Source organism: Sapajus apella, unplaced genomic scaffold (genome assembly GCF_009761245.1).
Source record: "Sapajus apella isolate SASKATOON/1434 unplaced genomic scaffold, GSC_monkey_1.0 scaffold8, whole genome shotgun sequence".
Classification (NCBI taxonomy): Eukaryota; Metazoa; Chordata; class Mammalia; order Primates; family Cebidae; genus Sapajus; species Sapajus apella.
Genome location: NW_022436948.1, coordinates 26,162,660 through 26,190,481, shown reverse-complemented (window position 1 = coordinate 26,190,481; position 27,822 = coordinate 26,162,660). Strand labels below are relative to the sequence as shown.

The 27,822-nt window shown below is 35.8% G+C and overlaps 1 protein-coding gene and 1 long non-coding RNA gene across 5 annotated transcripts; one reads left to right on the top strand and one right to left on the bottom strand.

Moving 5' to 3' along the window:
- Positions 1 to 194: 194 nt before the first annotated feature.
- CUNH21orf91 (chromosome unknown C21orf91 homolog) lies at positions 195 to 27,822 on the bottom strand. 4 transcript variants are annotated; one of them, XM_032277140.1, is made up of 6 exons: positions 27,395 to 27,486; positions 26,326 to 26,459; positions 25,896 to 25,959; positions 7,853 to 8,389; positions 6,500 to 6,562; positions 195 to 4,865 (listed from the first exon to the last, which is right to left on the bottom strand). In XM_032277140.1, the coding sequence occupies exons 3-6, from the start codon at positions 25,933 to 25,935 to the stop codon at positions 4,699 to 4,701; spliced, it is 807 nt and encodes a 268-aa protein (XP_032133031.1). In that variant the 5' UTR covers positions 25,936 to 25,959; positions 26,326 to 26,459; positions 27,395 to 27,486; the 3' UTR covers positions 195 to 4,698. The 4 variants fall into 4 exon arrangements, with proteins under 4 accessions (XP_032133031.1, XP_032133030.1, XP_032133029.1 ...); XM_032277139.1 differs by lacking the exons at positions 25,896 to 25,959; positions 27,395 to 27,486 and adding an exon at positions 27,630 to 27,822; XM_032277138.1 differs by lacking the exon at positions 25,896 to 25,959 and having other exon boundaries at positions 27,395 to 27,515.
- Positions 6,933 to 22,122, top strand: LOC116550948. Its single transcript, XR_004268633.1, has 3 exons — positions 6,933 to 6,945; positions 11,167 to 11,169; positions 22,035 to 22,122. It is a non-coding gene; the product is annotated as an uncharacterized LOC116550948 (long non-coding RNA).

The window sequence follows — 27,822 nt, the reverse complement described above, 5'->3', positions numbered from 1 at the left end:
AGACATCTTATTTCCTGCATCTGTATTGGGAGAGAGAGAATATTAAGTATCAGAGATAAGGTAAGATTATAACAAGAAATTAAGAAAATGTCACATAAGATCATTCTAAGTATAGACTTACTAAACCTGCAAAGCAAAACCCTTCATGTCGACCCACCATTTTAAAAAAAAAGGCTACTTTTAAAAACATCCACTCAAGCTAGCAGATAACAAAATACTTATTTTATTGTTGTAAAATTAAAAATAGTAGACAAGCATATATAGTTACAGTTCCAAAGCAGAGCAATACAAATATATAAATTATTGCAGTTTTCAAAGAAAATATAACAGCCAAATAATTGTCTACTTTTTTTGAAACAAACTTGGTTTTTACCACAGCAGTTTCATTTTTTTTCTAATGTATTAATACAATTTTGTAAATTTCTAACACCAGAGAGATTAAGTTCAATGACTATAGTATATGCTGTTTTAAAGCAAGATTCACACACACACACACACACACACACACACACGAAATGGCATTTAACAAGTCACTACTGAATACTTTCTAAACTGCCTCTTTTAGAGGTAGTAGGGTGAAAGAAAAACATTCTAGATGTGTTTGAAAGAAACAAGGTACACACACTTACTAAAATTCCCCTTTGCTTTAGGTGTAGTTGAGGGAAGGTCAATTAATCTTTAAACCTTTTTGGGGAGGGCAATACTTATCTTCATGATTTTTTGTTTACTTTGGTAAACCTAAAATTGTGAAATAATTAAATATTATTAAAATGTATTAGTAATGTGGACTCAAACTAAAAAGAACAGGGAGAGTGTATGTTACAAACTAGATATTTTGGAGACTTGCTATAACATGGTTCATATCAATGTTACCATAGCCGGAGGTTACTTAATAGGCTAGACTGCATCATAACAAGGTCAATTATGAAAGGACGAGATGAAATAAAAATACTGAGATGCAAGCATTATAGCCCTCCTCCAAGTTATTTTTATTTTGTGTGAGGGCTCTATTATTCTGGTTACTAAACTCTACCCTACCCCATGACCACAAAATTTTACCTGGTAAGAATAAACAGTGTTGAGGGTTTTATCTCTTACTAATTTTCCCCACATATTTCCTCAAATAATTACCCTTACCATCTAATGTTAAAAATACAATCATACACTGAAACAACATAATTATCTTTGCTTTACACCTGAACAAAAAGTAATAAAATGTTTTTGCAGAGTATTAAACTTCTTAATAAGTACTTAGTAACAACATTTGTCAGTAAATGAACTGGCATAAGTCAGAAAAAGTGACAATACAAGAATTTTACATGGTACCTTTTAAAATTTTCATGTACATGTAACCCACCTTTTGGTCACTAACCTGAACCTCCTAATAAGCTACACAAATAATTTACTCTTTAAAAAATTCCTACTTAAGTTTAGAGCATTTATATTTTACATTTTATAATTTAATAATGAAAGCAGATTCTTCCAAAACAAAACCCAAATGGAAACATTAAAACAAATATATCTAAAAGCTTACTTTAAGAAAATGAACAAAAATGGACCAACAAGCCTTATCAGTGCAAACACTAAAGGTAAAAAACATATAAACAACATAAAGAAAACATAAAATCATTTTCAGTTGTAAAGAATATAGTAAAATAAAAAAACCAAAAAAATCTCAAGATGCCTGTCAAGATATATTTGACTATATACTTTGACTATATTTCTGAAGTCGCTTTCCAACATGAACTTGATATTGAAAAAATAATCCTTAAATGTATATAAAAATGGGCACTTTGTGGTAAAATGAACATGTATTTTGAAAAACAAAGACTGTGTCCTTGTTTCAACATTGTGCATAGGAAACAGCGTAACAGAAAAGAACACTATTCTGCTGCCTGAATCATATATTACTGGAGTCTCAAGTGCATGCCTTTCAAAAAAGACTAATTTAGATATTAATATGAGGATCAAAGGATAAGATGATAATTCCAAAGTAAACATAATTGATTTTTAGCTTAATTGTAAGGTTGAACAGATTTAAAACTTTAAAGAGAACAACCCTGTCTGATGATCAAAAACACTTTTCTGATTTTTTAAAATCAATTTGACTGGTCTAATTATAAAATTGAACTTGAAAAAGATTAGTCTTATCTCAATCCCCTTAGTCATATAAGCTCTGAAATTTTAATAATGGACAACTGGCAGTCTGTTTTGCCACTTTTTAAACAGTAGTACGTGAGATTTGGTTCAAAACGTCCTCAAAAATTACTAACAACTGTAGAGAACAGCCAAGTACAGAAACCAATATTTGTGATGTTTCATGTTCTGATGGAACTCAACTCTGTACCTGATACTTACATTTGCTTACATAATAATTGCATATTTGATTAAGAAGACTAACACAGGACTGAATTATAAGTTTATCAAATATTTGGATAAACTGCTGTGCAAAATACTTCAACAAAAATGTTTTTACTAAAAACTCATCCAAATAAAGTAGTGTGAGTACCAGCACCGCAAAATTGTAAGAGCACCTCTCCTTTGAAGAGCTTAAGTAGAAATATCTAAATGGAATAAATCAGAGTCCTCACTTAAGACCTCAGTACATGCACGCTCTCACCCAATTGTTCCATACTCATTAGTAAAGCTATATATTTGTCAGAAAACTCCTTTCTTTGGATAACACTGTTGTATTCAAGACTGCAACTTATGGCTCATATTCTGGAAATATGCTACTACTGATATCAAAGGCAACATATCCCCAACTTTTATGACTATCTCTAACTCATCTAAACACAAACCCAAATGTGTGCAAACACACTGGCTGGCTGGTAATTACATTTTCTTATAATTCTTACTGAATTATGCCAAAAAAGAGTAAGTCAAATTTGAAAATGTGGGAACAATTAAGCACTAAGATACTGGCATAATCAGGAAATGTATTTACCCAACTTGTAAGTTCAAATGTTTTGATATTGCACACATTTAATTTAAAGCTCATCAAAACTAAGGCAATGTATATCCATACTCCCTGGATTTTAAATTTATTTTTCATGATTCAAAGAATGAGAAACTGAAAGCATCTTTCTAAAAATTCCCTCCAAAAAGTATGTTATACTTAAAAAGAAAAATAAAACAAAATCAATGAATATCAATTAATATCCTCAAGCCAATTTAACACTTTAGCATCACAAAAAGTTGTTTTCAACTAGACTGAAGTGTTCCTTTGCTTAGCTAAGTATTTTTTGTGTTCAAGAATAAAATCTAACCCAAGCCACGGTAGGCTGCCAAATTTAAGGCAAATGTCATTTATAGCTTTATGCATGAAGCTGCCAAGTTACTGGGCTTTTCTGTAGATACTTTCAAGCAAAGGATCTACCTCATAAATGCATTCTAAACACAAGTTAAAAACAGAATTTAGAGCCCATTTTAATTCTGCATCGTAACGTTTGTACTCTAATACATTACTAAAACTTATCTAGCTGTTTGAGACAATCTGCTAGATAAAAACTCTTTGGAAACATCATAGGTAACTTACGAGAACATTCTCTTAATACATAGGCTCAAGTTTTTTTTTTTTTAATTAGGAGTTTTGCTTTTCTTCTGTCAAGCAATTCTTCTACTTCTCTTTAGATTCTAAACTTTAGGAAAATACCTCACAATGCTTTCTTTGAGCACTAATTTCAATGATGGTGATAATACAATTTAGACAGTTTAAGTATTCTTGAAACTTTACCCAAAATGGTACACAAAATAGCCTTACTTTTCAAAGACAGAACAATTTCACAGCATATTCAATTTGAAGATAGACATTGTATTTGAATTGGAAGTAAGGCTTGACTTACTCTGTCCAAATTCTAATGCATCACAGTCATTGGTGTGAAGCTAATAATGAAAGAAGTAGAGGAGGCTTTCTTTTCTATGGAGACAAGTTGACAAAAAAGCCAGATTAGTCTTTTCTTCCTGAACTAACTCAGAACTGCTTTTGTTAGAAAACAAAATAATGTATTTTATTTACCTCAGTACTTGCTTTAAAAAGTTATTAATACCTTTTTTATAAGAGTTATTAGAAGTTAAAACAACTCAACTAAATTGATTTCTAATCCAAAATACATTTATCTTTGGAAAGCAGGGTACAGTTGTAAAAACATTGTATTAAGAGAATAAAATGCAGTGACCTGAAATATGGGTGAACATAGTCACATGATAGTGTAAATAAATATACAGAGCCACTCAAATACACATTTATAAAGAGAATGGCAAAGTACCTAAAATAGCATTTTTACATATAAAATTTTTATATTAAAATATTGCTCATAATAAAGAGGTGATATGAATTCCATTTCCCTCTTAAAAATTATCTTTAGTTTAGACTAAGGAATTTGTTAATCTGTTGTTTTGACAGGTGAATTACATATAATAAAATGACACTGTAACAGTATATTTAGGTAGTCACATGTAATAAAATTTGTTTAGTAATTACAGGAAAAAGAGTCCCCAAATGAGCCAAAATGATTAGCCCTAGAAGACTAGAGTATAATGATCTGCTTTATTTGACAAAGATGTTAAATACTGCCTCATGTTTGGCAAATTTAATGACCATAAAAAAATGGACCACAGCTTCCTTCAAACTTCTTCAAAGTTTGCACGTCTGGGAGACCAATAAAGGGTAGGGCATACGAAGCAGGTCTGTTTAGGTCAGTTGTTTATGGGTAGGTGTGACTTCATTCCTGTTCGCCCTACTTGCAGACATGGTAACTTAGAATAGTTCTTCAGAAGCTGTTCAATAGCAACGTGGCGGACATGGAGCTGTGAGGCCAAAGAATCTTTTTCTTGTACTTGGTGTGTTAACTCTTCAAAAACTTCTGTAAAAGATATAAAAAGTTTCATTTTTAGTATGCAGAAAGCCAATGCTATAATTTAAATTTCAAGAACTCTAACTGAAATCTATGCATTGGGCAAAGTGTCACAATGAAACTGATTTGACACCAAATAAATAGTTGTGTTCTCTACAAAGCATGTTGGTTCTGATCATCCTGGGAATTCTGTATACTTTACACAGTCAATTGGAATTTGGCTGTCTCTATCAAGTGAAATTTCAGTCATAACCAATGACTACAGAGATGCACCGCAAAAATGGCGGTTGTTACTATAGCTGAGCCACATTTCTCAATTAGAATCTGTAAACAGATTCCATTAGTATATGATATGATTTATGGACAAGAAGAGCCCATTAGTATTCTGGTCTGGAACCCCCTCAAAGAGGCTTTGGAATCAGACTACCAGGAGTTTTGAATCCTTGTTCCTACTCTTATGTGCCTCAAGCAAGAAACTTTTGGCTTCAATTTCCTTTTATGTGTAACATCAATAATGATAGTAAGCACTTCAGTAGGCTACTGTAAAAATTAAATGAGATATTTGTAAAGTACACATAAGTTTCTACTACTATTATTATTGTGATTATTTTTATTATTCTGAGAGGCTGTGTGGTTAGCCTTTGGAGTTTAAACCCTCAATCTGCTGCTGACTGGATACGTGATCTTTGTAAGCAACACAGTACCTCTGAAGTATTGAAAAGGAGACAATTGGGGAATCTGAACATTAATTGTCAGTGTTAGCATATATTTGATACTGTTAAGGAATAATTAACTTTAGATGATGTGATAATGAGACTGTGACTTTTTTAAAAAGTTACTTTTAGAGAAAATCCTAAACTATTTATGGACAAAAACAATGTGTTACCTGGGATTTGTTTCAAAATAATCCATGCTACAGGTGATGCAATGGTAATGGATGCAAGTACAGATGATTATTATTATGCCTTTGATGACAGCTGAAGCTGCTGAAGATGCTTAAGGCGTTTATTATACTAGTGTCACTACTTTTATAGATGTTTGAAATTGTTTATAATTAACAAAAAAGACTAATATCACATGCTTTAAAGAACTGTTTGGGAGCATGCCCACGTAATGCCTGGTGCCACAGTAGATAGTCACTCAAATGTTAGTAAGAGGTAGAGATTAAGTTGTAGTTTCCATTTCCACTTAGAAAAGAAAAATGTGGCCAGGTGCAGTGGCTCACAACTGTAATGCCAGCTCTTTGGGAGGTTGAGGCAGGAGGACTGTTGAGCCCAGGAGCTTGAGATCAGCCTGGGCAACATAAAGAGACCCCCATCTCTATAAAAAATAGAAAATTAGCTGAGTGTAATCGTGCCAGTAAGTCCCAGTTACTCAGGAGGATCACCACCATTATATTCCAACCTGGGTGATAAAGCAAGATTCTGTTGCCCCCAAAAAAAGAAAAGACAAGAAAAGAAAAGAAAAATGTATTTCCTCTGCAACTGAAGATTGTTTCTTATTCTTTTTGCTCTGGAAACTCTAACAGGTTTGAATATCTTATTTCCAAATTTAAATGTAGATAAAGCCAATGGTGCACTATCATGGGTGATTTTCTATGTCAAAATTTTCACACACAAAAAAGCATTGCGAGTGATTCTTACCCTGGATTTGCTGTAGGAGCTTTGCATTCAGTTGCTCTACCTCACCAAGAGTCATCGAATCCACTGAAACATGAAAATGTATTCACTATTACCACAACAACCTAGGAACACACTGCTTACACTGCCAACACAATATCCTAGTTTTAAAAATTTGCACTCAATGCCAACACAACGTTCAGCAGTACTCCAGTATTCAACCATTAGCTCTCCTAAGCGTAGAGTAGAAGTTTTCAAATCCTGACCACGACCCATGGTAAGAAAATTTTATCTTTATTCTTTTTTGAGACAGGGTATTGCTCTGTCACTCAGGTGAGAATGCAGTGGTGCAATCAATGGCTCACTGTTGCCTCAACCTCCTGGGCTCAAGTGATTCCTTCTATTTCAGCCTCCCTAGGAGTTGGAACCGTAGGCATGTGCCACCACACCTCGCTACTTTTGAATTTTTTGTAGAGATAGGGTCTCACTATGTTGTCTAGGCTGGTCTTGAACTCCTGGGCTCAAGTGATCCTCACATATTGGCCTCCCAAAGTGATGGGATTATAGGTGTGAGCCACTGTGCCTGGCCAGAAACATATATATATTTTTTATCACTCCCAGTATACCACCACCCTTCACTGAAACAAAAGTTTCACCAAAAAATACTTAGTAGTAGGTCCAGTGAATTCTGTTATTTCCTATTCTGTTTTAATTTTTAAAAAAGTGTTAGTTATTACCCATTAAGCTTATTTTGATTAAGCATTACACAGTGTATAACCTGCAGTCTGAAAAAGCAATTTGTCTATCTAGATATACAATCTTAAAAAGATACCAGAGGTTCCTTCCGGCTCTGAAATCATGATTTCAAGACAAAATCACCTCAGCTTCTCTAAGTTTTTGTAGAAACAGATGTAGACAGAATGAGTCACCCCTTCTAACTTTACAATAACTGCACACATTACCTTTGGCCTTTAGTAAAATGTCAGATTTTTGCTTTTGAAATGCCACCACCAGTCAATTAGTATTGTAGGGATTAGTAATGTGACAATATGTATTAGCCAATAGAGAAAGCTGTACTACTACACTATACGAGTCCTAGACGTTCCAATTCAGTTTGTTGATTCTGTTTAGCGTAATCATTTTAAATGGCACAACAAACATGGAAACTGCCTAACTTCAATGCTTAGAACATAGGAGAATTCCAGTGAATGAAAAGTTTTAAGATATCTCATTTTTGCTAAGGTGAACCTGTTATTTAAATACAATGTTTACCAAATCTACAATTCCACGGCAAAATTCTTGAGCCATTATACATTTATACAAATGTAAAAAAACCCCAAACCTCCCAACTTTTACTTTTCTGCCCATTTTACTTACATTCCTCTCTGCTGTAATGTGGATGCTGGGTCTGGACATTAGCCTCTGGACTAGAGTTTGTCTCTTCTTTGTTCTGTGCCTGGTTGCGACTATGAGGCCACAATACACTGTTATGACATAAAGTGGCACCTGAATCTTGTAACATAGCAAGTCCAAAGTCTGTATTTTCCCTCTGCTCCAGAATTCTTTGTGTACAGTTAGAGACACCACCTGCACTTCCATCTACCCATTTTGCAGAATATTTTGGTACTTGGGAGTCAAACTGTGGAAGTAATTTTTCTTCTGGCTTATGTCTGAAATCAAACAGAAGATGCTGGGGGTTTTTAGAACATTCAGAATCTGAATCCAGATCCTTATTTTGTGCATATTGTACAATCCAGTTTATCTTCTTACTCAAAATGGTTTTGACTTCTTCATAAGTACTTTTTGAAAGCTTAGATCGAGGACAACCCTGGTTTGCAATTAAATGGTATTTTTCAAAGCAGTCTTTATGGCCCCTTAAGGATTTAGTGTGCAAGAGATTAGACTTTGGTACTCCTGTGGAAGAAAAAGAGAAACAGAAGACTTGAAGAATTGTGTTTTCTTCTTTAAATCACTTTAAGAATATACAAATCTTAGTAAAATCAACATCCTTGATAGTCTGTGAATTAGAAGAAAAATGCTAAAGAATATCAGTATTAATATACAATGTGGCCTAATAATTTCTGCTTCAATTTAACTTATTATATTCAGTAATATTAAATTCTTATGAATAGCAGAACCTTTCTAAGAATTTAATTATTAAATTTTAATCTTAGTCCAGAGATGTTACTGCACAATATAAAAAAAAATACTACTGAACCCAGCAATTTACCTTTACAGATTCTTGGCCTTTACATTATAGTGCTTTCTTCATTAAACCTTCTCAAGTACATACTTGTAAAAATGTCTACAATATTATAAGGTTCAATAACAGAAATGCTCAACAAGGTTTTTTCCCCTCCAAAACACAGTAAATCATGTTCCTAAATTATGAGTTATGTTTACTGGAGAAAAATAAACCAGAACCAGAAAATTACAAATTAACAAAAGTCAAAAATTCAATAAACGATTTAGATTTATTTTTTAAGAAAAGGCATCTAACATTTTTCACATTTCCATTTTATACTTACTAAAACCTTGTAATTTTATCTCCTAGAAAAAATGCATTATACACAATCATTTTTCATATAGCAGTAAATTCCATCTGTCAAGATCCAATAGCCAGTAATTCCTCAACTCACAAATATTCATTATATACCGTAACAGATATATTACTATTACTTTCATATCTACCAACTTAGAAGAGTGTATGTATGCAGGTGCCACCTCAATTGTTTTTTAAAAATACAGAATACATTTTCAAATATAAAATACATTTCAAAATATAGAATATATTCACATTTTTATAAGTTCAAACCATATTATTAAAGTCAAACACTCCTACTTTTATATTGAAGGTAAATCAGGAATATGGACCTGAAAATTTATGTCTGCCAGAACTAAACAGTTTAAATCTGCTTAGCTTTTTAAATGGAGTAAGTGGAGAGCCACTCAGGAGCTAGTTTTAAAAAAAGTTTTAGCTGATTCATCAGAAAAAAATATATTCTGTAATTCATCCTTTGCTTTTGAAAACTGAACTTACAGTGATTTTATTACGTGAACTTCAAAGTCTGCTAAAAGAAAGACAATGAAGCATTTGCACTTTAATGGTATGAAATCAAGTATTAACATACTTGTGAATATTAATTTTATTTTTTTAAATATAACATCAGCCAGTGGTGGGACTTGGTGAGACTGTCAAAACCAAGTGTTAAATTGGTTATCAGTTCCCTCAACAGTTACTGCAAGCTATGTGAACACACCTCTAAAACACATTAATATTATAAACACATGTAAACAACTGCTCTCACGAGTTAAACTCAAATATCTGAGCCTCATTTCTTCTAATTAGCACAAAAATTGCTAGAAACTTAAACAGAATTTAATACACATTTTATTTATCACCTTGTTCCTTGTGCTGCAATTGTGAGCATGTATACATTTCTACCAGTTATTAATCTGATTAGGTCAAATTTCCAGCAACATTAGAATATGTACAGGATAATTCTCAAAGCTTTACTTGCTAATAGAGTATACATCTTCAAAACTGGGTAAATTGCCGTAAAAAGGAAACTCATCAGCCCTGCTTTATTAAAAGTTTTATTATTACACATTTTAGGTAATAAGACAAAAACAGTAGTTATCACAAGTTATACACCAAAGGAAAAATGGTTGTATCTGCTATTTGATTCCAATGCTTACTTTTCTGGGAAACACCAGTATGCAGAGAAAACCTGAAACTTGCCTATTTCTAATTGTAACATTTCTTAAAGAGCTCCCTTATTCTCTGCAAACTCTTTTAGGTCTTTTTGTCAACAGATGGTTAGCTAATAGCTCAAAACAGTAAATGGTCTCATTCTCAGTCCACTGCCTCAGCTCTATGTAACAATGATTTAGTTGAATATAAATATAGTAATTTATAAGTTTCTCCTCCAATTTATATGAAATTCTTCAGCATATAAAAAAGGTTGTGAACTAGGCTATAGAAAATAATTAATATTTGTTAAATTTTGTAGGCTTTTTAGCATTTATACAGAAACTCCAGAAATTATATTAAAACAAGATGAAAAAGTAATTAAATAACTAATTCTCTGATGTGCTCTGTAGGTTCAACAACAGGTGAGTATAATAGATATCTATCTGAACAATAATGTGGACTTGTAAAGTCTTTTAGCCACTGTTTCTTCTTAATGTTTCATGTAATATAATTTCCACTTAGATGTACCTACTGGCTCCCCAAACTCACCTTACTGAACATTAACTCCTCTTCCTCTCTCACCACACAACTCTAAAGCTGATCCTCTTACTGACTATGCATCACCAACTACTCAAGGAAGAAACCTGGGTGTCCTCCTTGAAAGCTTTTCACTCCCCGAAATCCTGGATGTTTTGCTGACCATCTTAACAGATTTCTCCCCCATAAAATCTAGCACCTACAAGATCTTAAGTCCTTCTGCTTCACTCCAGTACCATTCCCACTACAAATGTGGGTCATGATTATCATCCCCTCCTGTCTAGTTCTCATTTCCCTTAAGAAGCCTTGCCTAACCCAAACATCTGAGTTTATCACACCAGATTTTATAATTGCCTCTTTCCTGGCCTGTATTTCTGGCAAAATGTACTTTTTTTGTAAAATACAGACCGCATCTATCTTACTCATGTATATTCTCAATGTCAAAATGCCTGGCACATAGTGGGTACTCCAAAGCAGTTAAATGCATAAAAGAAAATTAAAATTATATTTTAAAACAGCAAAAACAAACCAATTATCACTCAAGGTCCCTTACAAGGTCTCTCTCCTAGCAAGGGAACCAGAATGTGCAGTTCTGCCAGGCTGCTCCATGGGTAATTAAAGGCATCTTTCAGTGAAGTTACTCCTATATTTAGTCTAATGGGCTATTAGTCTAAAGAACTTATCAGTGGCGCTGATACAGAAATGGCATTCCTGTGGCATCATTCAATCTGCCAAAGAAAATCATGAATTTCTACTTGATTATATATATTTTTAAAATAGAAATTTACAAACAGAACATATACTAGAAGACTGTTTTAACTGTAGCTCATTCAGTTATGTACCTCTAATATCTTTAGTTATGTCAGTTATACTAAAATTTAAAAACTTGACTAGTTTTTAAAGTTCAGTTGGAAACATTTGTTTTATAAGCATATTTAAAAATATCCCATGTGGCAGTAGCAGAGGAAACAAAAACTTCAAAGAATATAATACACTGACTACCTCATATACTTGAAAAAAATTACTTTTTAATCTAGAAAATAATGTGAATAGTTCACTTAATGTGCATTGGTAATACACATATCATTTTATAAACTCTTGAAGTGATTTTTTTTTTCACCCCACCAGTTCAAATTATATAGCAGAAACAACCACTGCTATTATCAAGAGATCCCAGTGATTTTCCCAACTGTCTTTTCAATTTTAATTGCATTTATAAGTGTAAACAGCTCTGAGCACTGATTTGTTTCCTAAGCAGCTTTTGAAAGGGAATGAATCTAAATGCAATACAGTCAGTTGATACTTCTGAGGAACTGAGTTATAAGAATTTCCAAACCAGTTCAACCAAGACTGCAGTATAACTTCCTTGCTAATAAAAAATTTGAAGGCCAACACATTAAGACATTTCAAAGAGATCCATGTCACTTTTTTTTTGGTCATAAAGTCATTATTAACGAACCAAGACCTTAACTGGTAACCAAAAGTCTTAATCTTATTATTATTTTTTAAGCATGGGTTTCTCAACAGATGCTGGAAAGGATGTAAAGAAATAGGAACACTTTTACACTGTTGGTGGGTTGAACTAATGTTCAACCACTGTGGAAGACAGTGTGGCAATTCCTTGAGGATCTAGAGCCAGAAATACCATTTGACCCTGCAATCCCATTACTGGGCATATACCCAAAGGATTACAAATCATTCTACTATAAAGACACATGCACACATATGTTTACTGCAGCACTATTCATAACAGCAAAGACTTGGAACCAACAAAATGTCCGTGAATGATAGACTGAAATAAAGAAAACGAGGCATATATACACCATGGAATACTATGCTGCCATAAAAAAGGATGAGTTCATGTCTTTTGCAGGGATATGGATGAAACTAGAAACCATCACTATCAGCAAACTAACACAGGAACAGAAAACCAAACTGCGTATTTTCACTCATAAGTGGGAGCTGAACAATAAGAACACAGGGACACAGGGAGGGGAACATCATATACAGGGGCCTCTCGGGGGGTGGGGGGTTGGGGGGGAAAACATTAGGAGAAATATTTAATGCAGATGACGGGGTGATGAGTGCAGCAAACCACCATGGCACGTGTATACCTATGTAACAAACCTGCACATTCTGCACATGTATCCCAGAACTTAAAGAAAAAAAAAGTATGGGTTTCTTCTGGTTAGAGGCCATTTAGAAATTTATATAGGCTACATTTCTGTAGGAATAGTATTTTTTTTAAATACTACTATTAAGCTGTTCCCATTCAATAATTTTATTTTTGTTTTATCTTTTCCCATTTTATCTCTGAGTTTTTATGCTATTCTTCTATACGTACTTTCATAACCCTCCCTCTAACCCCTCTGGCATGCTATCCCCACCTCTAACCTTTAAGTTACTCTTTAAATTTGCCTTAAGAAAATCTGGTTAACTAACTCCATTCTAAAAGTGCAAAGGCTATTCAAATGTTTAGATGTTTAGCTCTAGTTACCACCATTACTCTCTCTCTTTTTTTTTTTTTTTTTTAAAGACAGAGTCTCGCTTTGTTGCCCAGGCTTGCAGTGGTACAATTTCAGCTCACTGCAACCTCTACCTCCAGGGTTCACGCAATTATCCTGCCTCAGTCTCCTGAGTAGCTGGGATTACAGGTGAATACTACCGTGCCTGGCTAATTTTTGTATTTTTACTAGAGACAAGGTTTCACCTTGTTGGCCAGGTACACATCAGCCAGTGTACTGATATATCAATATGGGATATTACACTCACCACAGCACAATATAGAAAGCTAAATTTGTTTTTCTGGTAAAATAAATCAAATTTATACTATAAGGTTTAAATGGTACAATCAATTAACATTATGTTATAAAAACTTTCAAGCCAATAATCTAATGGACCCAAGTAAACCTCTACTTGTTCCATATTCTCCTGAAGGCTTTTAGTGAAGGTACTGATATTTATTCTAAAAAAATTTTGTGCATGAAACTGTCATCAGACACCTAAAAAGCTATGCAAATTAACTATAATTGAATTACTAGTTTTAAATATCCACTTACATGTGGCACATGGAGACACCAACTTACAGCAAAACAAAAATACAACAGAAGTTTCCTAATGATAGACAAGGTTAAAAAGATGTTGCTTGAAAGATAACCTTAAAAATGCCTTTATCATAATAACCAGATGAATGAGGGCACATTATGACGAAGCAAATTTAAGGTTTGAAAGCAAGAATGTGATAACTCTGTCTCTTTACCCTTCATCTCCTGAACTGTCACCTGCTCAACTTGAGTTCTGAGAAAGTGATCTATTTTCTTGAAAAATAAAATGAAAAGCTCATCTGTAACTGTGGAACGTACGTTTTGCAACTCAACTTCTCTGCATATATTTGAATGACTGTTTCTGAAATTCTAGTTAATTATTTCTTAAATAAATGCTTTATAACAGCATCTAATGGAAATATACTAGCTAGTGAATTAGAGGCATTTAGAATTCAATTACTACAGAAGGTAGTAAATGGTAAAAGTTAAGGCTGATTTGAGAAACGATCACTGCAACTCAACCATTTGATAAGACTACAGCTAAAAATAAAAAATGCAGTAATTGATGAATCATATTGCAAAATGCTAAAACAGAAATAAGAAATTACAGTTCAGCCAGGTGCGATGGCTCATGCCTGTAATCAATCCCAGTACTTTGGGAGGCCGAGGTGGGCGTATCACCTCAGTTCAGGAGTTCGAGACCAGCCTGACCAATATGGTGAAACCCTGTCCCTCTAAAAAAAAAAAAAGCAATTACAGTTCAAACCAATGTGAACTACAAATATGTAGTATTATGCCAATATATGTTTTAGTCGATCTATATTTTAATCACATACCTACAAGCATTTATCTTTCTGAATTTTTTTTTTTTTTTTTTTTGAGACAGAGTCTTGCTCTTTTGCCCAGGCTGGAGTGCAGTGGCACGATAACAGCTTATTGCAGCCTCAATCTCCTGGTCTCAAGGGCTCAACCAATCCTCCCATCTCAGCCTCCTAAGTCCCTGGAACTACAGAAGTATGTGCCACCCTGCCTGTATAATTTTTTCATACATATAGTAGAGATGGCATTTTACTATGTTGTCTAGGCTGGTCTTAAACTCGTCAGCTCAAGCTACCCTCCTACCTTGGTATCCCAAAGTGCTGGGATTACAAGCATGAGGCACTGTTCCTAACCAAGCATTTCTTTTGATGATGCTACTACACACAGAGACAAGAATAAGAAAGCTATTGTTGGGTATTAACATACTGACTTATACCTAGGAGCCTGAATTCCATCTCAAGTTGGGGTTAACATCCTTAAACACTAGGACTATTTGTCATAACTGCAACACAACAATTCTATAGTTAAAAAAAACCCAAAAAACAAAAAAACTTTGATCTAAACAAAGGGGTTGGAGAACTAAGGTACATTTTTTTCCATAATGTAAAATAGTTTTTAACATAATGGAATACATGGCATCAATTAAGTAGTGGAGGAGAGACATTAAAACAAATGACAGGACTGCAAATTGGGGCATCCATTTGACCCATAGTCTACCTTTGAGAATTTAAGCTACCTACAATGAGAATTTAATCAGACAAGCAAAAAAGATGAATGTATAAAAAGATTTTAGTACCGGAAATTGAACACAAGCTAAATATTCATCAATGGAAAACTGGTTAAACAAATTATGGTACAATGGGATGCAAAAAAATGATGTAGACAAAACTTTACCTGTTAACAGAAAAAAAGATGTTCCTAATATATTACATGAAAGGCCTAATTATTAAATGGTATATACAGCCTCATTTCACTTTTTAAACACAAATGTTTAAACACAAAAATGTTTTCAAAACATTGTTACCCTCTCTCCCCACGCTGTACTGCAGAAAACTTAGAACCCCACAAATATTGAGAGAGTATGAGTAAATAGGTAGAATTATGAATCTATCTTTTTGCTTTCTGTATTTGGTTTTCTTATATTAAGCATAGTTTGCTTTTTAATAAAATAAGGAAACTTTATTTTGAGAAAAACAAAATCTTTTATCCTTTTAAGTAGTGAAAACTTAAAAGATTGAAAAAATGTCTGAAGAAATGCTTTTTAGTTTAAGAAAGAACAGTGTTCTTTGGTCTAAGACAAATTAGACTTCAGGTATTGTATGTTACATTCCAATGAACTAAGTTAAACGAAAAGATTAAGACACTAAAATGGTAAAAGATATGGATTCCTGAAACATCCTAAAATTCTGAATTTTATTTTGGTTGTAAGAATCCTCTTAAGAATGTATCTAGCAAAGAAAAGTATGTAACACTAAAATAAAAGCAGCCCACCTCCCCCCAAAATCACCATCACAGTAGTTTTATCTGGCAATCCTTGTTGGAGAGCCAAAGACTACAAAGGGAGTGGAGGAAATATGTTGATAATTGAACAAAATCCCTACCATTGAATTGAATGGATTTGCTGGGCACCTACCAAATGAAGAAATGAGGAAAGCTAGAGCAGAAAAACCTATTGAAAACCTCATCACTGAAAGGTTAACTCAGGACAAATTTGAACATCCTCAATGCATATAGAACACTCAATTATTCTGTTAATGAAGAAGCTGTTCAACATACAAACCAATCACAGCAATACCCTCAATATAGTATTTCATCTTTTCAGATAAGATGAAAACAAAACTCTTCTAAATTTCTATTTAAATGAATACTAACATTTGCATCACATACTGTTTACCTGTATTTACACAGGGTTCCTATATTCATCTTTTCTCATCCTCGCAGCAACCCTGTGACACAGGCAATGATGTTATTTATTATCCCCTCTCATTTATTATTACAGGTACTCCAAAAGATAGGCAGCTGCAAACAAGGAGGAAGGAAAGTAAATGATGTTTAGGACAGAGGGAACTACAGAAGCAAAGGCACAGAAGTGAGACAGACAGAAAAGGGGAGACTGAAGGCAGGAGAGCATGACTGGCTGTAAAGTGCCTCTGGAGGATAATGAAAGATGAAGGTGGCCAGTTAGGCAGGTTCCTGGTCATGAGAAGAATGACATGCCATGTTAGCGAGTTAATATTTAACCTGCAGAAAATCGCAGACAATGATTTAAGAGTTTTATGTAAACGAAATGGCATGATCAAATTTGTACTTTAAAGATCTTTATGGTGGTACTGAATGAGAAGTGTTGGAAGTGAGGAGTAGGGATGGGGGAGAGGATCAAGCCTACGAAACCAATTAAGTAGTTCTTGAGGTAATACAGGTAAGAAGAAATAATGGCTTGGACTAAGGTGTAGCAGAGAGAATGATAAGTAGGGAACAAACTGGAGAGAATCAATATGATTCAGAGACAGACTACATGGAGAGGGTGGACAGGAGAGAAGAGCTGAGGGCTGACAGAGCTGTTGCTAGCCCAGAGTTCAATTTGCCTTTGCAAATTGGAAAACCATCCCTGATAGGGCACACAGCTTGAAAAGCAGACATCAGGATACATATGAGCCCCAACTCATCAATACACCTACAGAACTCTCCATGGTTCCTGAAGAACCTGGTCCTTAGATCACCAGCATAAGAGTCAGCCGAAATTCTTGTTAAAATTCAAATTCCTAGTCTCAACCCTAGATGTCTAATGAATAAAAATCTCTGGGAGGTCAGGCCTGGCGTTCCACATGAATCAAGGATGAAGGAAATATAAAATGCATGTGTATATGGGAGAAGATTAATTTAGCTCAAGAAACTTCGGCTCAACACCTGAAAAATATTTACATGGAGAGGCCAACAGGTAGGATATATGAGTCTGGTGCTCAGAATAAAGATTTGGCCTCACAGTTTAAGTTTGTGGAGTTCCAGCTTAACTTTATCAGCTTACAGAAGTACAGTTGAAGCCACGGTATAAAAACAACACATAAAAAAAAGAGGCCAGGATTGAGGGAGTTGAGTATTTTAACAAAGAGGGAAATGTTAAATGTCAGAAAATTTGAAAATTACAATAACATGAACCTGTTTATTGCCCAGATAGCTCTAGGTGATCACTGGTGAGAGCAAAAGAGGCTGGCAAATTAGAGGGCACTGAAGAATAGCTGGGAGGAGAAATAATAAGAGACCCTAAATGAACCGCTCTTTAAAGAACTATGGCTTAAGGAAAAAAGGGAAACTTTTTTTCCTTGACTTTTTCTTTCTTTTGTATATGGAGACATGATCATTTCTGATATGCTAATCATTCCTTTAGCCAATCTGCCAGGTTACATAGAAAATAATTTTACGTTGGCAAGCTGATGAGTTAGTAAAACAAATGGAGGAGAGAGTAAATAGGTGAATTAACAAGAGTGGGAGGCTGGGCGTGGTGGCTCACACCTGTTATACCGGCATTTTGGGAAGCCAAGGTGGGTGGATCACCTGAGGTCAGGAGTTTGAGACAAGTCTGGCTAACATGTTGAAACCTCATCTCTACTAAAAATACAAAAGTTAGCCGGGTATGGTGTTGAGTGCCTGTAATCACAGCTACTTGGGGGCTAAGGCAGGAGAAGCACTTGAACCCAGGAGGCAGAGGTAGCCGTGAGCCAAGATCGTGCCACTGCAGTCTAGCCTGGGCAACAGAGCAAGGCTCCATCTCAAAAAAAAAAAAAAAAGTAAAAAGAAAAAAAAGAAGAGGGGGAGATAGAAAAGGCAGAGGCTGTAAGAAGTATGGAACTAAACTGTTCCATACTCAGTCTCAATGGAGAATTCTGAGATTTTACTTACCAGAATATCTATGACTGATATTTATCCAACACATTTTGTTAATAAATAACCTGGTAACCTAAAACTGAATTTTCTGGAGAACTTTCTAATATGTAGGAATTATATTTTATCTATACTGCATTTATTCTAGTATACAGTACAAATAAAATTGATATAGTTTGGATTTGTGTTCCCACCCAAATATCATGTCAAATTGTAATATGCAATGTTGGAGGGGGGCCCTGGTAGGAGGCGACTGGATCATGGGAGCAAACTTCCCCTTGCTGTTCTCACAATAGTGAGTCTCACAAAATCTGGTTGTTCAAAAGTGTGTAACACCTCCCGCTTCTCTCTTCCTCCTCCTCCGCACATGTAGTATGTGCCTGCTTCCCCTTCACCTTCTGTCACGATTGTAAGTCTTCTGAGGCCTCCCCAGCCATGCTTCCTATACAGCCTATGGAACAGTGATCCAGTCTCAGGTAGCTCTTTATAGCAATGCAAGAACAAACTAATACAGAAAATTAGTACTGGGAGTGGGGCATTGCTATAAAGATACCTGAAAATGTGGAAGTGGCTTTGGAACTGGATAATGGGCAGAAGTTGGAACAGTTTGGAGGGCTCAGAAGACAGGAAGATAAGGGAATGTTTGGAACTTCCTAGACGCTTGTTAAATTGTTGTGATCAAAATGCTGATAGTGATATGGACAATGAAGTCCAGGTACAGGTGGTCTCAGATGGAGGTGATAACGTTATTGGGAACTGGAGTAAAGGTCACACTTTTTTTTTTTTTTTCTCTCTCTCAGGTTGTCCCAGGATCCGCTATTGAGGCTAAGCAAAAGGGAGCTGCTATGCAATTTCAGGATCAGCGTTGACATCTTCACCTGTGCTTGCACTGCCTGCTTCCACTCACTCATAATCCTATTCTCTCTCTTGAGAGAAAGGCTAATCAGCATAAATATGCTAGTCTGCATTACTTGGATGATGGAAGGACAGAGAGCAGTGTTAGAATCACTATTTCACTGCCAGCTGACATCTGCACGGTTCTTCTGGGTAAGGACCAGCAACAAGACTGTCTTGCATGTGTCGTTTTTCTTCCTAGTTCCTCCCATCTCTCTGATTAACATCAATCCAATAAAGATTTCTCAAAACTAGATTATGTTGGCAGTTAGATTACAATCTATATGGAAATGGCATCACTCCACTCTCCTAGGTCATCAGAAAGGAGTATTTCTGGATAGTTCATAGAATGTATATTCATTAAATATCATGAGTAGAAATTATTTAAAAATTAAGCATGTCTTAGGATTCAAAATTTAGTCTTTGTGTGAATATTCACATTTATGTAATTCATTTCCAATCTCGCCTAAGTTACTTAATAGCTCCTAAATTCCTAACAGTCTATATCGTTTTCTTTGGAAGCAGAAATTTAGGCACTTAGTTTTTTGGAATCAGAGACCCTGGGTCTCTAAGCTTTTTGATTTTTGGAATAGTTACCCAGACTTTCTGCTCACTTTCCTTATTCATCAAACTGGGATAACACAGCACCTACTTCATACAGTTGTATTAAGAATACAATTAAAAACTGCATGTAAAGTGTGCAATACCTGGTAAACAATATCCAACTAATATTCAGGTAAGAGACTTACCTAAAAGTATAAATTCCCTAAATATTTACTAAGCATCAGGTGGACTAGTTTCTTTCAACTATTTTTGTCTTCTTTCTTCACAGACCATTACCATTTGCATGTAATAAGAAAAATTACTCTTTTAGTGTCTATTATACTTCATAAAGGCAAATAATCCTTTCTGGACAGTTGATGTCTCTTTATCAGGTCTCCAGTAACCGTTATAAGTTATTTCAACATGAAAACTGTATCTTTGAGAATAATTTTGATCCAAGTAGTAAAGACTTTCAATCTAGATTTACATTGTTTTCATATACCTCATAAAACATTTATTTTCATCTTTGTCACACTATTGGGATAAATGAACTATGGTTTTGAACTAGAATGTCATTTGTATGTATTCAATAAATCATTTAAATTTATAATTATGATATTCTTATTAATAGGATATTCTGGGTTATATACTCTGCTTGTTTTCAACTTTAAATCACTGATTTAAAGAACATATTTTTATCGATCGCTGATTTTAAAAGCACTCAAGACCATCATAATGAACATATACTCATCTGCTGCAGAGGATAAAGCTTCACAACCAAACATGATCTAACCTTTAAATGCACCCTAGACTTTAGAATTAGAAAGCCTAACAAAGTTAGGTAGGGAAAAAAAAATGAGCCTACCGTCATTAAGACAGGGATAAAAGTCTGTAACCTGCTCCTTATATATGGGCTGTTAGTTAAATCACAAGTCTACCAGATATTGTTAGCCTAGTTTCAGTTCTTTTTCTTTAAAAATATTCTATTATTTAAACTTATCACCAATTAAGCCTACCTTCTACTCTTACCCATCCCTACTCCTGTTCAAAAAAAGTATTACTACCAGGACCATTTTTCAAGTGTTCAAACTAAGTGACATTAAAAGGCAGTTAAGGAAAAATACTAACCCCGAGCCTTTATTTTCAAGTTGCTATGGTCTGAATGTGTCCCTCAAAGCTCATGTTTTGGAAACAATCCTTAAAGCAACAGTATTGGGAGATGGGGTCTCATAGGTGATTAGGTCATGAAGGCTCTGACCAAATGAATGAAGTAATGTCATTATTGTAGGAGTGAGTTAGTTATCTTGAGATAACTTTTTATAAGAAACCACTTTTTTGTTATAAAAGTGAGTTTAGCTCTCTCTCTTGACTTCCTGCCTTCTGCCATGGTGTGATGCAGCACGAAGGCCCTCACCCAAATACAGGGCTAAGAAATGAATCTCTGTTCTTTATAAATTACCCAGTCTCACATATTCTGTTACCGCAGCTCAAAATGGACTAAGATAAGTATACTAAAGATCACCAAGCTAAAGTTCAGAATTCCAGTTAGGCTTCATATTTCAAAGTGCAACTTTTAGTTAATATATGATGTTTGCCATTACAGGGTGGGAAATGAAAGAGGCTAATGCCAGATTTAAGTAGTTCTTTATAGCTTCCTGATCCCAAGTGGTGGGCCCCTTTACTTAAGCGTAAAAATTTTATTGTGTCAGAAGCAGGACATAGAGGGACAGTTTACGTCCTCTTCAAGTCATAAATAACCAGTTCTAACTTCCAAATCAAATCAAGAATTTCATATTCAGATTCAAATTGGTCCCTGACTACTGACCACAAACAGCATGTGGTAAAGACACAGAGAATCAAGGAACAATAAAATTAAAAGTAGGCACCTACGACTTAACCAAGATTACAGATATTTTTCTTGTTGGTAAGATTACTAAGGAGCTGAATTTGGGTTTCCTTCTAGATTTCAGAAAGGTTCCTAGAAAGAACTAATTGAGAGAAAGTAGTCCAAGAGGAACTACACAGAAAACAGCCAGATATATACTCACTCATCAACTAGCAAGGTCAACTTACACTGAAAACTTTGTTTGGTACCGGCTGAATATCTCTTACCTGAAATACTTGAAACCAGAACTGCTTCAAATTTCAGATTTTGGAATATTTGTATTATACTCACTGGTTGAGCATTCCAAACCAAAAAATCTGAAATCCGAAATGCTCCAACGAACATCTCCTTTGAGCATCATGTAGATGTTCAAAAAGTTTTAGATTTTGGAACAGTTTGGATTTTGAATGCTCAACCTGTATAAAAGGAATTGGTCCAATTTTATAAAAACGTTTTAGCCAGGTATCAGGTGATACACATCTGTAATCTCAGCTTCCTGGGAGACTGAGGTGGGAGAACTGCTTGAGGCCAGACTAAGCAACATAGTGAAACCCTTATTTAAAAAAAGAAAAAAAAAAAAAAAAAAAGCTAAACTAGAATTCAGCTAAGCTAGCTTTAAAAAAAGTTTTCTTTATGGAAAAGAAAGCAAGTCAATTATAAGGAGAGAGAAATGCTCTAAGAATTATTTGCACACAATTCTAGCGCAAGATGAAAACCGACAGTATGAATCAACAGTATTGGAGCCCTGGATCTTTTCTTGCTTAGGTCTCAGTTTGGGCTTTGTTACCTTACAGTTGAGTTTCATTATGGCTCATAACCACCCTGGCCTACCTTCTTCTTTGCATTCCTTAGGGAATGGTAATGAGTTGGTCATTAAATATCTTTAGAGATTTCAGCACATTGAACTAAGATGCATATTGGAGTATTTGGTCATTAATATGTATGAAAAGTTTATAGTGTCTTAGGGCCAAGGGCAGGCCGTATTTGGGAAGTTTATGCATCTGTCTCCTAATCTGAGAAGTAGACAATTTATTTTAATGGCGTATTAGTCCATTCTTGTATTGCTATAAAGAAATACCTGAGACTGGGTAATTTATAAAGAAAAGAGGTTTAACTGGCTCACAATTCCACAGGCTGTACAGGAAGCATGGTGGCATCAGCTTCTGGGGAGGCCTCAGGGAACTTACAATCATAGCAGAAGGCAAAGGGGGAGCGGACACTTCACAGGCTAGAGTAGGAGGAAGAGAGTGAGGGGGAGGTGCTACACACTTTTAAACAAGGAGATCTCATGATAACTCACTCACTCACTGTCATGAGAACAGTACTGAAGGGATGGTGCTAACCCATTCATGTGATGTCCACCTCCATTGTCCGCTCACCTAATACCAGTCTGTGCTTAGAACACTGGGGATTACATTTCAACATGAGATGAGATCTGGGTGGCAACACAGATTCAAACCATATCAAATGGTGAATTATAGGTTAAAAAAAAAAATCAACCTTGTGAACATTTAAAAATATCTGAGTCCTGAAAGTGTGTTTCTCGGGTCCTCAAAGCTTAACACCTGTGGCTTGGAAGTATATAAAATTTAGGCTCCTCTTTCCTTTTCATTATTGTAAAGTCACAGAAAAAGCCAACTTAGAGCCATGCCCGGAATACAAAGTCTGTTCAACAAGATTAGATTGTCTTTTGTTATTTCTTTCTTTCTTTGTCTTCATTTTATAAATATATGCATGCCCACAGCTTTTAAACAAGGGGCTAGTTGATTAGGAAACCAGTGTTGATTTGATGTAAGCAACAATCCTAAAAGTAGAAAATATTATTTTTGTTTACTACAAATGTATGGACTCAAAACCAGCTGAACTGTTATTATTCCCCAAGAAAATTTATTTTTACTCAATCTCTTTTCAGAGTGCTTAGAGTGAAGTTAGCAATTAGTAAGCTAAGAAATCAGACAAGAGCTATACTACCAAGCTACAAAAAAATTACACTAAACTACTAAAGTTAAATGTCGTTAAAAAGTCCCTCTTACATTCTGGTCTATTGACAGGCATTGTGTTGGGAACTTGGTAGAGGAAAGAAAACTCCAAAAACATTTTAAAAGGTTTACGGACAAAAATATACCTTGTAATTTTTCCAGTATGTAATTATTATCACTTTTTTCCCCACTGATTTCTAAAGATCTGTATACTGATATTAAAAACTAAAATTTTGTGCAATTCAAGATGTTCATTTCCCTTTTCTACAATCTTACTGTAAACAAAACCGTTGTGATACATTAGCTCATCACTGTAGTAAAAATGAAACTGTATTTGTGAGAGCTAAGAACTGACACTAGGTAGACATTATCTGACTCTACTTTTTCTTATAAAGATTAAATTGATATTTTAATCTATAAAACCTTGACAATACATAGGTTATTAAATGAAATAGTTCTAATTCAAATTGAGAATTGCCTTTTTACATTGAAGGGAACTATAATTTCAAAAACAAAGGACTTATTCCAGGTTCACATACTGAGATATTATCAGAGCGGAAATGTTAAGAGATAGTACCTGAGGAAATGTTTGTATATTCTCTTTATAATGACTAAGAACCAGTTAAAAGGCTTATTTTAAAAAGTTAGAAAAGCCATTAAGAAATTTTAGGGTGCAGTGGAAAAATTCTACCACGGCATGAACTCCATTAATGATGATTTGCTAGGCAACACTGGTTAGAAAAAGCTGGCTGACAGAATAGCAAGGATAACCAATTAGAATTAAAACATCAGCCCTACTGATGTAAAATAACTATTGACAGTAGATCAATGGTATTAAGATCACATATACTTGAATCAGATTGCCAGGCTTTAAACCCAGGACTGTCAATGATGAGCTATGTGACTTTAAACTGTATTTCTTAGGTTTCCAATGTTGGGTTCTATCACATTTAAAATAGATAATGACGGTAGTCATTCCAAAGCTATCTTGAGTTAAATAAGATAATCCACATAAGGGATTTAGCACAGTGCTGGGCACATTAACAACAGCTTGCCATCACCACTACAGCAACCCTAGGCAGTCCAACTATCTGGCTGTTTCCTTAAATGTAAAAATACTAGATAATTTCTAATGTTTTTAACCATCTAAAATTAAAATTCTACAATGTATCAACAAAATAGAAACCAACTCTATTTCCAAAGAACATAAATTTAGATTTTCACTCTAGCATGATTAATATAAGTACTGGAAAAAAAACATTTTAGAGTTATCCTTTTATTTTTATTTTTTAGAGACGGGGTCTTGATTAATATAAGTACTGCAAAAGAAACATTGTAAAGTTATCCTTTTATTTTTATTTTTTATTTTTTAGAGACGGGGTCTTGCTATGTTGCCAAAGCTGGATTTGAACTCCTAGGCTCAAGCAATCCTCTCGCCTCAACCTCTGGAGTAGCTGAGACTGTAGGGAATATATACACTACTGTTCCTGTTATGTCATCTTTTGAAATTAGTTATAATCACCACATTTATTAAAGCCAAAGTTATAGACATCCTATGTAATCCACAGGAAATCCATAATTTTCCATCACATACTGTTTGGTGACTACAAAAATTTCTGAATAACAAGTCCTAACAGGAATTTCAAGGTATATAATCCCCCCAGTATGTATTTTTTAAACTCTAAGAACATTTCATACCCTAAACTTAGTAAACAGAAAATAAAGATCATGAAAATTTCGAATATATAATTCAGAAAAAGGGAAATAACTGTTTTCAAATTGTCCAAAATCTAGAGGTTTAATAAAGTCTCTCTACTGATACATTACAACTCATAATTCAAATTACAGGCCAAGTTTTTTTTTTTTTTTGCAGGGATATTAAGTTTTTTTTTTTTTTAAATATGACTCAAATAGCTAAACAAAAAATAAATAAATAAATTTTAATATGACAGCACTAACTGCACCAACCCAAATAAATACTTCCAAAAAGGCTTGATTTTTTCCTTTTGGATTTGGAGAATTTTTCTTCATATATTTTAGGGACACTATTAAAAAAATACTAAAAACCTTTTCAGTTTTTAAAACTTTCTAACAGTGTGTGTGATCACTGAAAGGAGGTTAATCTAAAAATTTTAAAATATTTTACCAGCTAAGATGGTACTGCTCAGAAAAGAGTTCGGGCTCATCTCACTCAAATACTTGCTAACAGGCTCGAAAGAATAAAAAAAATTGTTGTTACTTCTTAATATGAAAAACACACGTCTGCTAAAATCTGACAGTTCAATAAGCTCCCAAACCAGAAAACACATTTCCCAGTCAACACTCATACTTATTTCTGTATTAGGAAAAATCGGGTTGTTTCAGGGGTCTTTAAAAAACGAAGATTTCTCTTAAACTCATAACTGTTAACTGTACCTTCATTTCCAGAAGCCTTATCTTTAACAAATCTCTACACTATTCATACTTAGCACATTTCAAATCATTCAAGATACTTTTATTTTACCTTATAACCAGTTCAGTATAAAGCAGCTGTGTTAAATTCATGCCATAAAATCAAAACTATATTGTGTCCTTACCCTCAATATTTAGCTCAAAACAAATGTGGCAGAAGGAGAGTGTTTCTTTGTCTGTTCCCAGTTTACAAACACTGCAAATGTTGTCATCATTCAAATCAATGTTTACAAACTGCTCCTCTTCGTTCATAGTTCCCCTATTAAGAAACAGAAAAGTATAGTTACACCATTTCAAGAACCTGCCTTTAGGGTAGTTCCCTTAACTGGGAACTTCTAGGAAACAAGGATGCTGTTCAGCTCATCTAAAGAAATGCCCCATCAAACAAGCATCGCCATTCTTGCACTTCAACATTGCACTTTGTGGGAAGACACAAAGCTAGTAACACTTAAAGCCAGGCCATAGGTGACACTATGCCTGTGTCTTTTTTGTTCTATAGTTGAAGCGGTTTGTGGGCATTCTAGTCCTCCTCCTTCGTCCGCCGACATCGAATAATCAGAGAGCTTGGCAGCGAGGCCTTTTCAAGCTACCAGGTCTGTCAACCTAGTTAACGCTGTGAGAAACAGGGAAAACGACCTGCACAGGACACTGCCAACTTCACTGGGGGAACCTTAGATGCGTCTCGCGAACTCGGAGTTGCGAAGCTTCGCATCGGACGGAGGTCGGCAGCAGAAAAAGGCACGTGGGTACCGAACACCCGAGGAGGGCGTCCCCGTCCGGGGCAACTACACCGAAGGCCGAGCTGCGGCTTCACGGTCCGGGCACCGCCAGAGGGGCCCAAGCCGGAGCTGGGGGAGCCGCGGACTGGAGCCCAGCGGGCGGGAGCGCCTGGTCCCATTGCTCTGGGATTCCTCCCTAAGGGAAGAAAGCGTCCGAAGGCCACGGCGGCCGGTCCGCCCAGCCTCAGCATTTCGGGGAGCCGGGTCCTTGTTTGGCCTCCAGCGTTGGGGGCGCGCTGCTGCCCCCAGGGAGTAGAGGACCCGCATCCGTCTCTCCGTCCGTCCGTCCGTCCGTCTGGGCGCCTGGCGCGCAGTAGCGCAAGGGGCCACGGGGCTCGGAACTAGAAGGCAACGGGACGATGGACCAGAGCGTCTGGGCTCAGGCTGGACGGGAAAAGGGGTGCTGGATCTTTACCGTCCGGCTCCGCTGGCCACCACTGCCGTTCCGCACGGCTCGGGTTCCTCCACTATTGTTTCCGGCCGCCGCGGAGGCGGCTGTAGCGGAGGCGGCCGCCGCGCGCCTAGCCCCGCCCTCTCCCGCCGGCGCCATCCGGTGAAGGCTTTGGGGAGGGGGTTGCGGCCGTGGGCACACCTGCGCTCTCTCAGGGCTGCTGTGGGCCGGCTCCTCCGCTCCTACACCTTCGCTGCACCTTCGTCTCAAGTTCTGCTGTGATACCCTGTGTCCTGGCCGGAGTTTCTTACGGTTCTCTGGAACGTAGCTCCTCACATCCCCCTCCTCGAGGTGAGTAGATAGACGAGTCCGTGCCACCTCTCCCTTCAGCGTAGTGCAAACTACTGCCCCGGGGTGGGGGCCGCGGCGGCGAGGGCAGGAAGCCTGCGGGT

What these genes read in the sequence shown, in the direction of transcription:
- CUNH21orf91 (XM_032277139.1), bottom strand. Translation starts at nt 26,452, where the DNA reads ATGAACGAAGAGGAGCAGTTTGTAAACATTGATTTGAATGATGACAAC. An exon ending in TTTTGAGCTAAATATTGAGG is followed by an intron (nt 8,390 to 26,325) that starts GTAAGGACACAA and finishes TTTCTTCCACAG; the next exon opens with GAGTACCAAAGTCTAATCTC. An exon ending in GCTCCTACAGCAAATCCAGG is followed by an intron (nt 4,866 to 6,499) that starts GTAAGAATCACT and finishes TATCTTTTACAG; the next exon opens with AAGTTTTTGAAGAGTTAACA.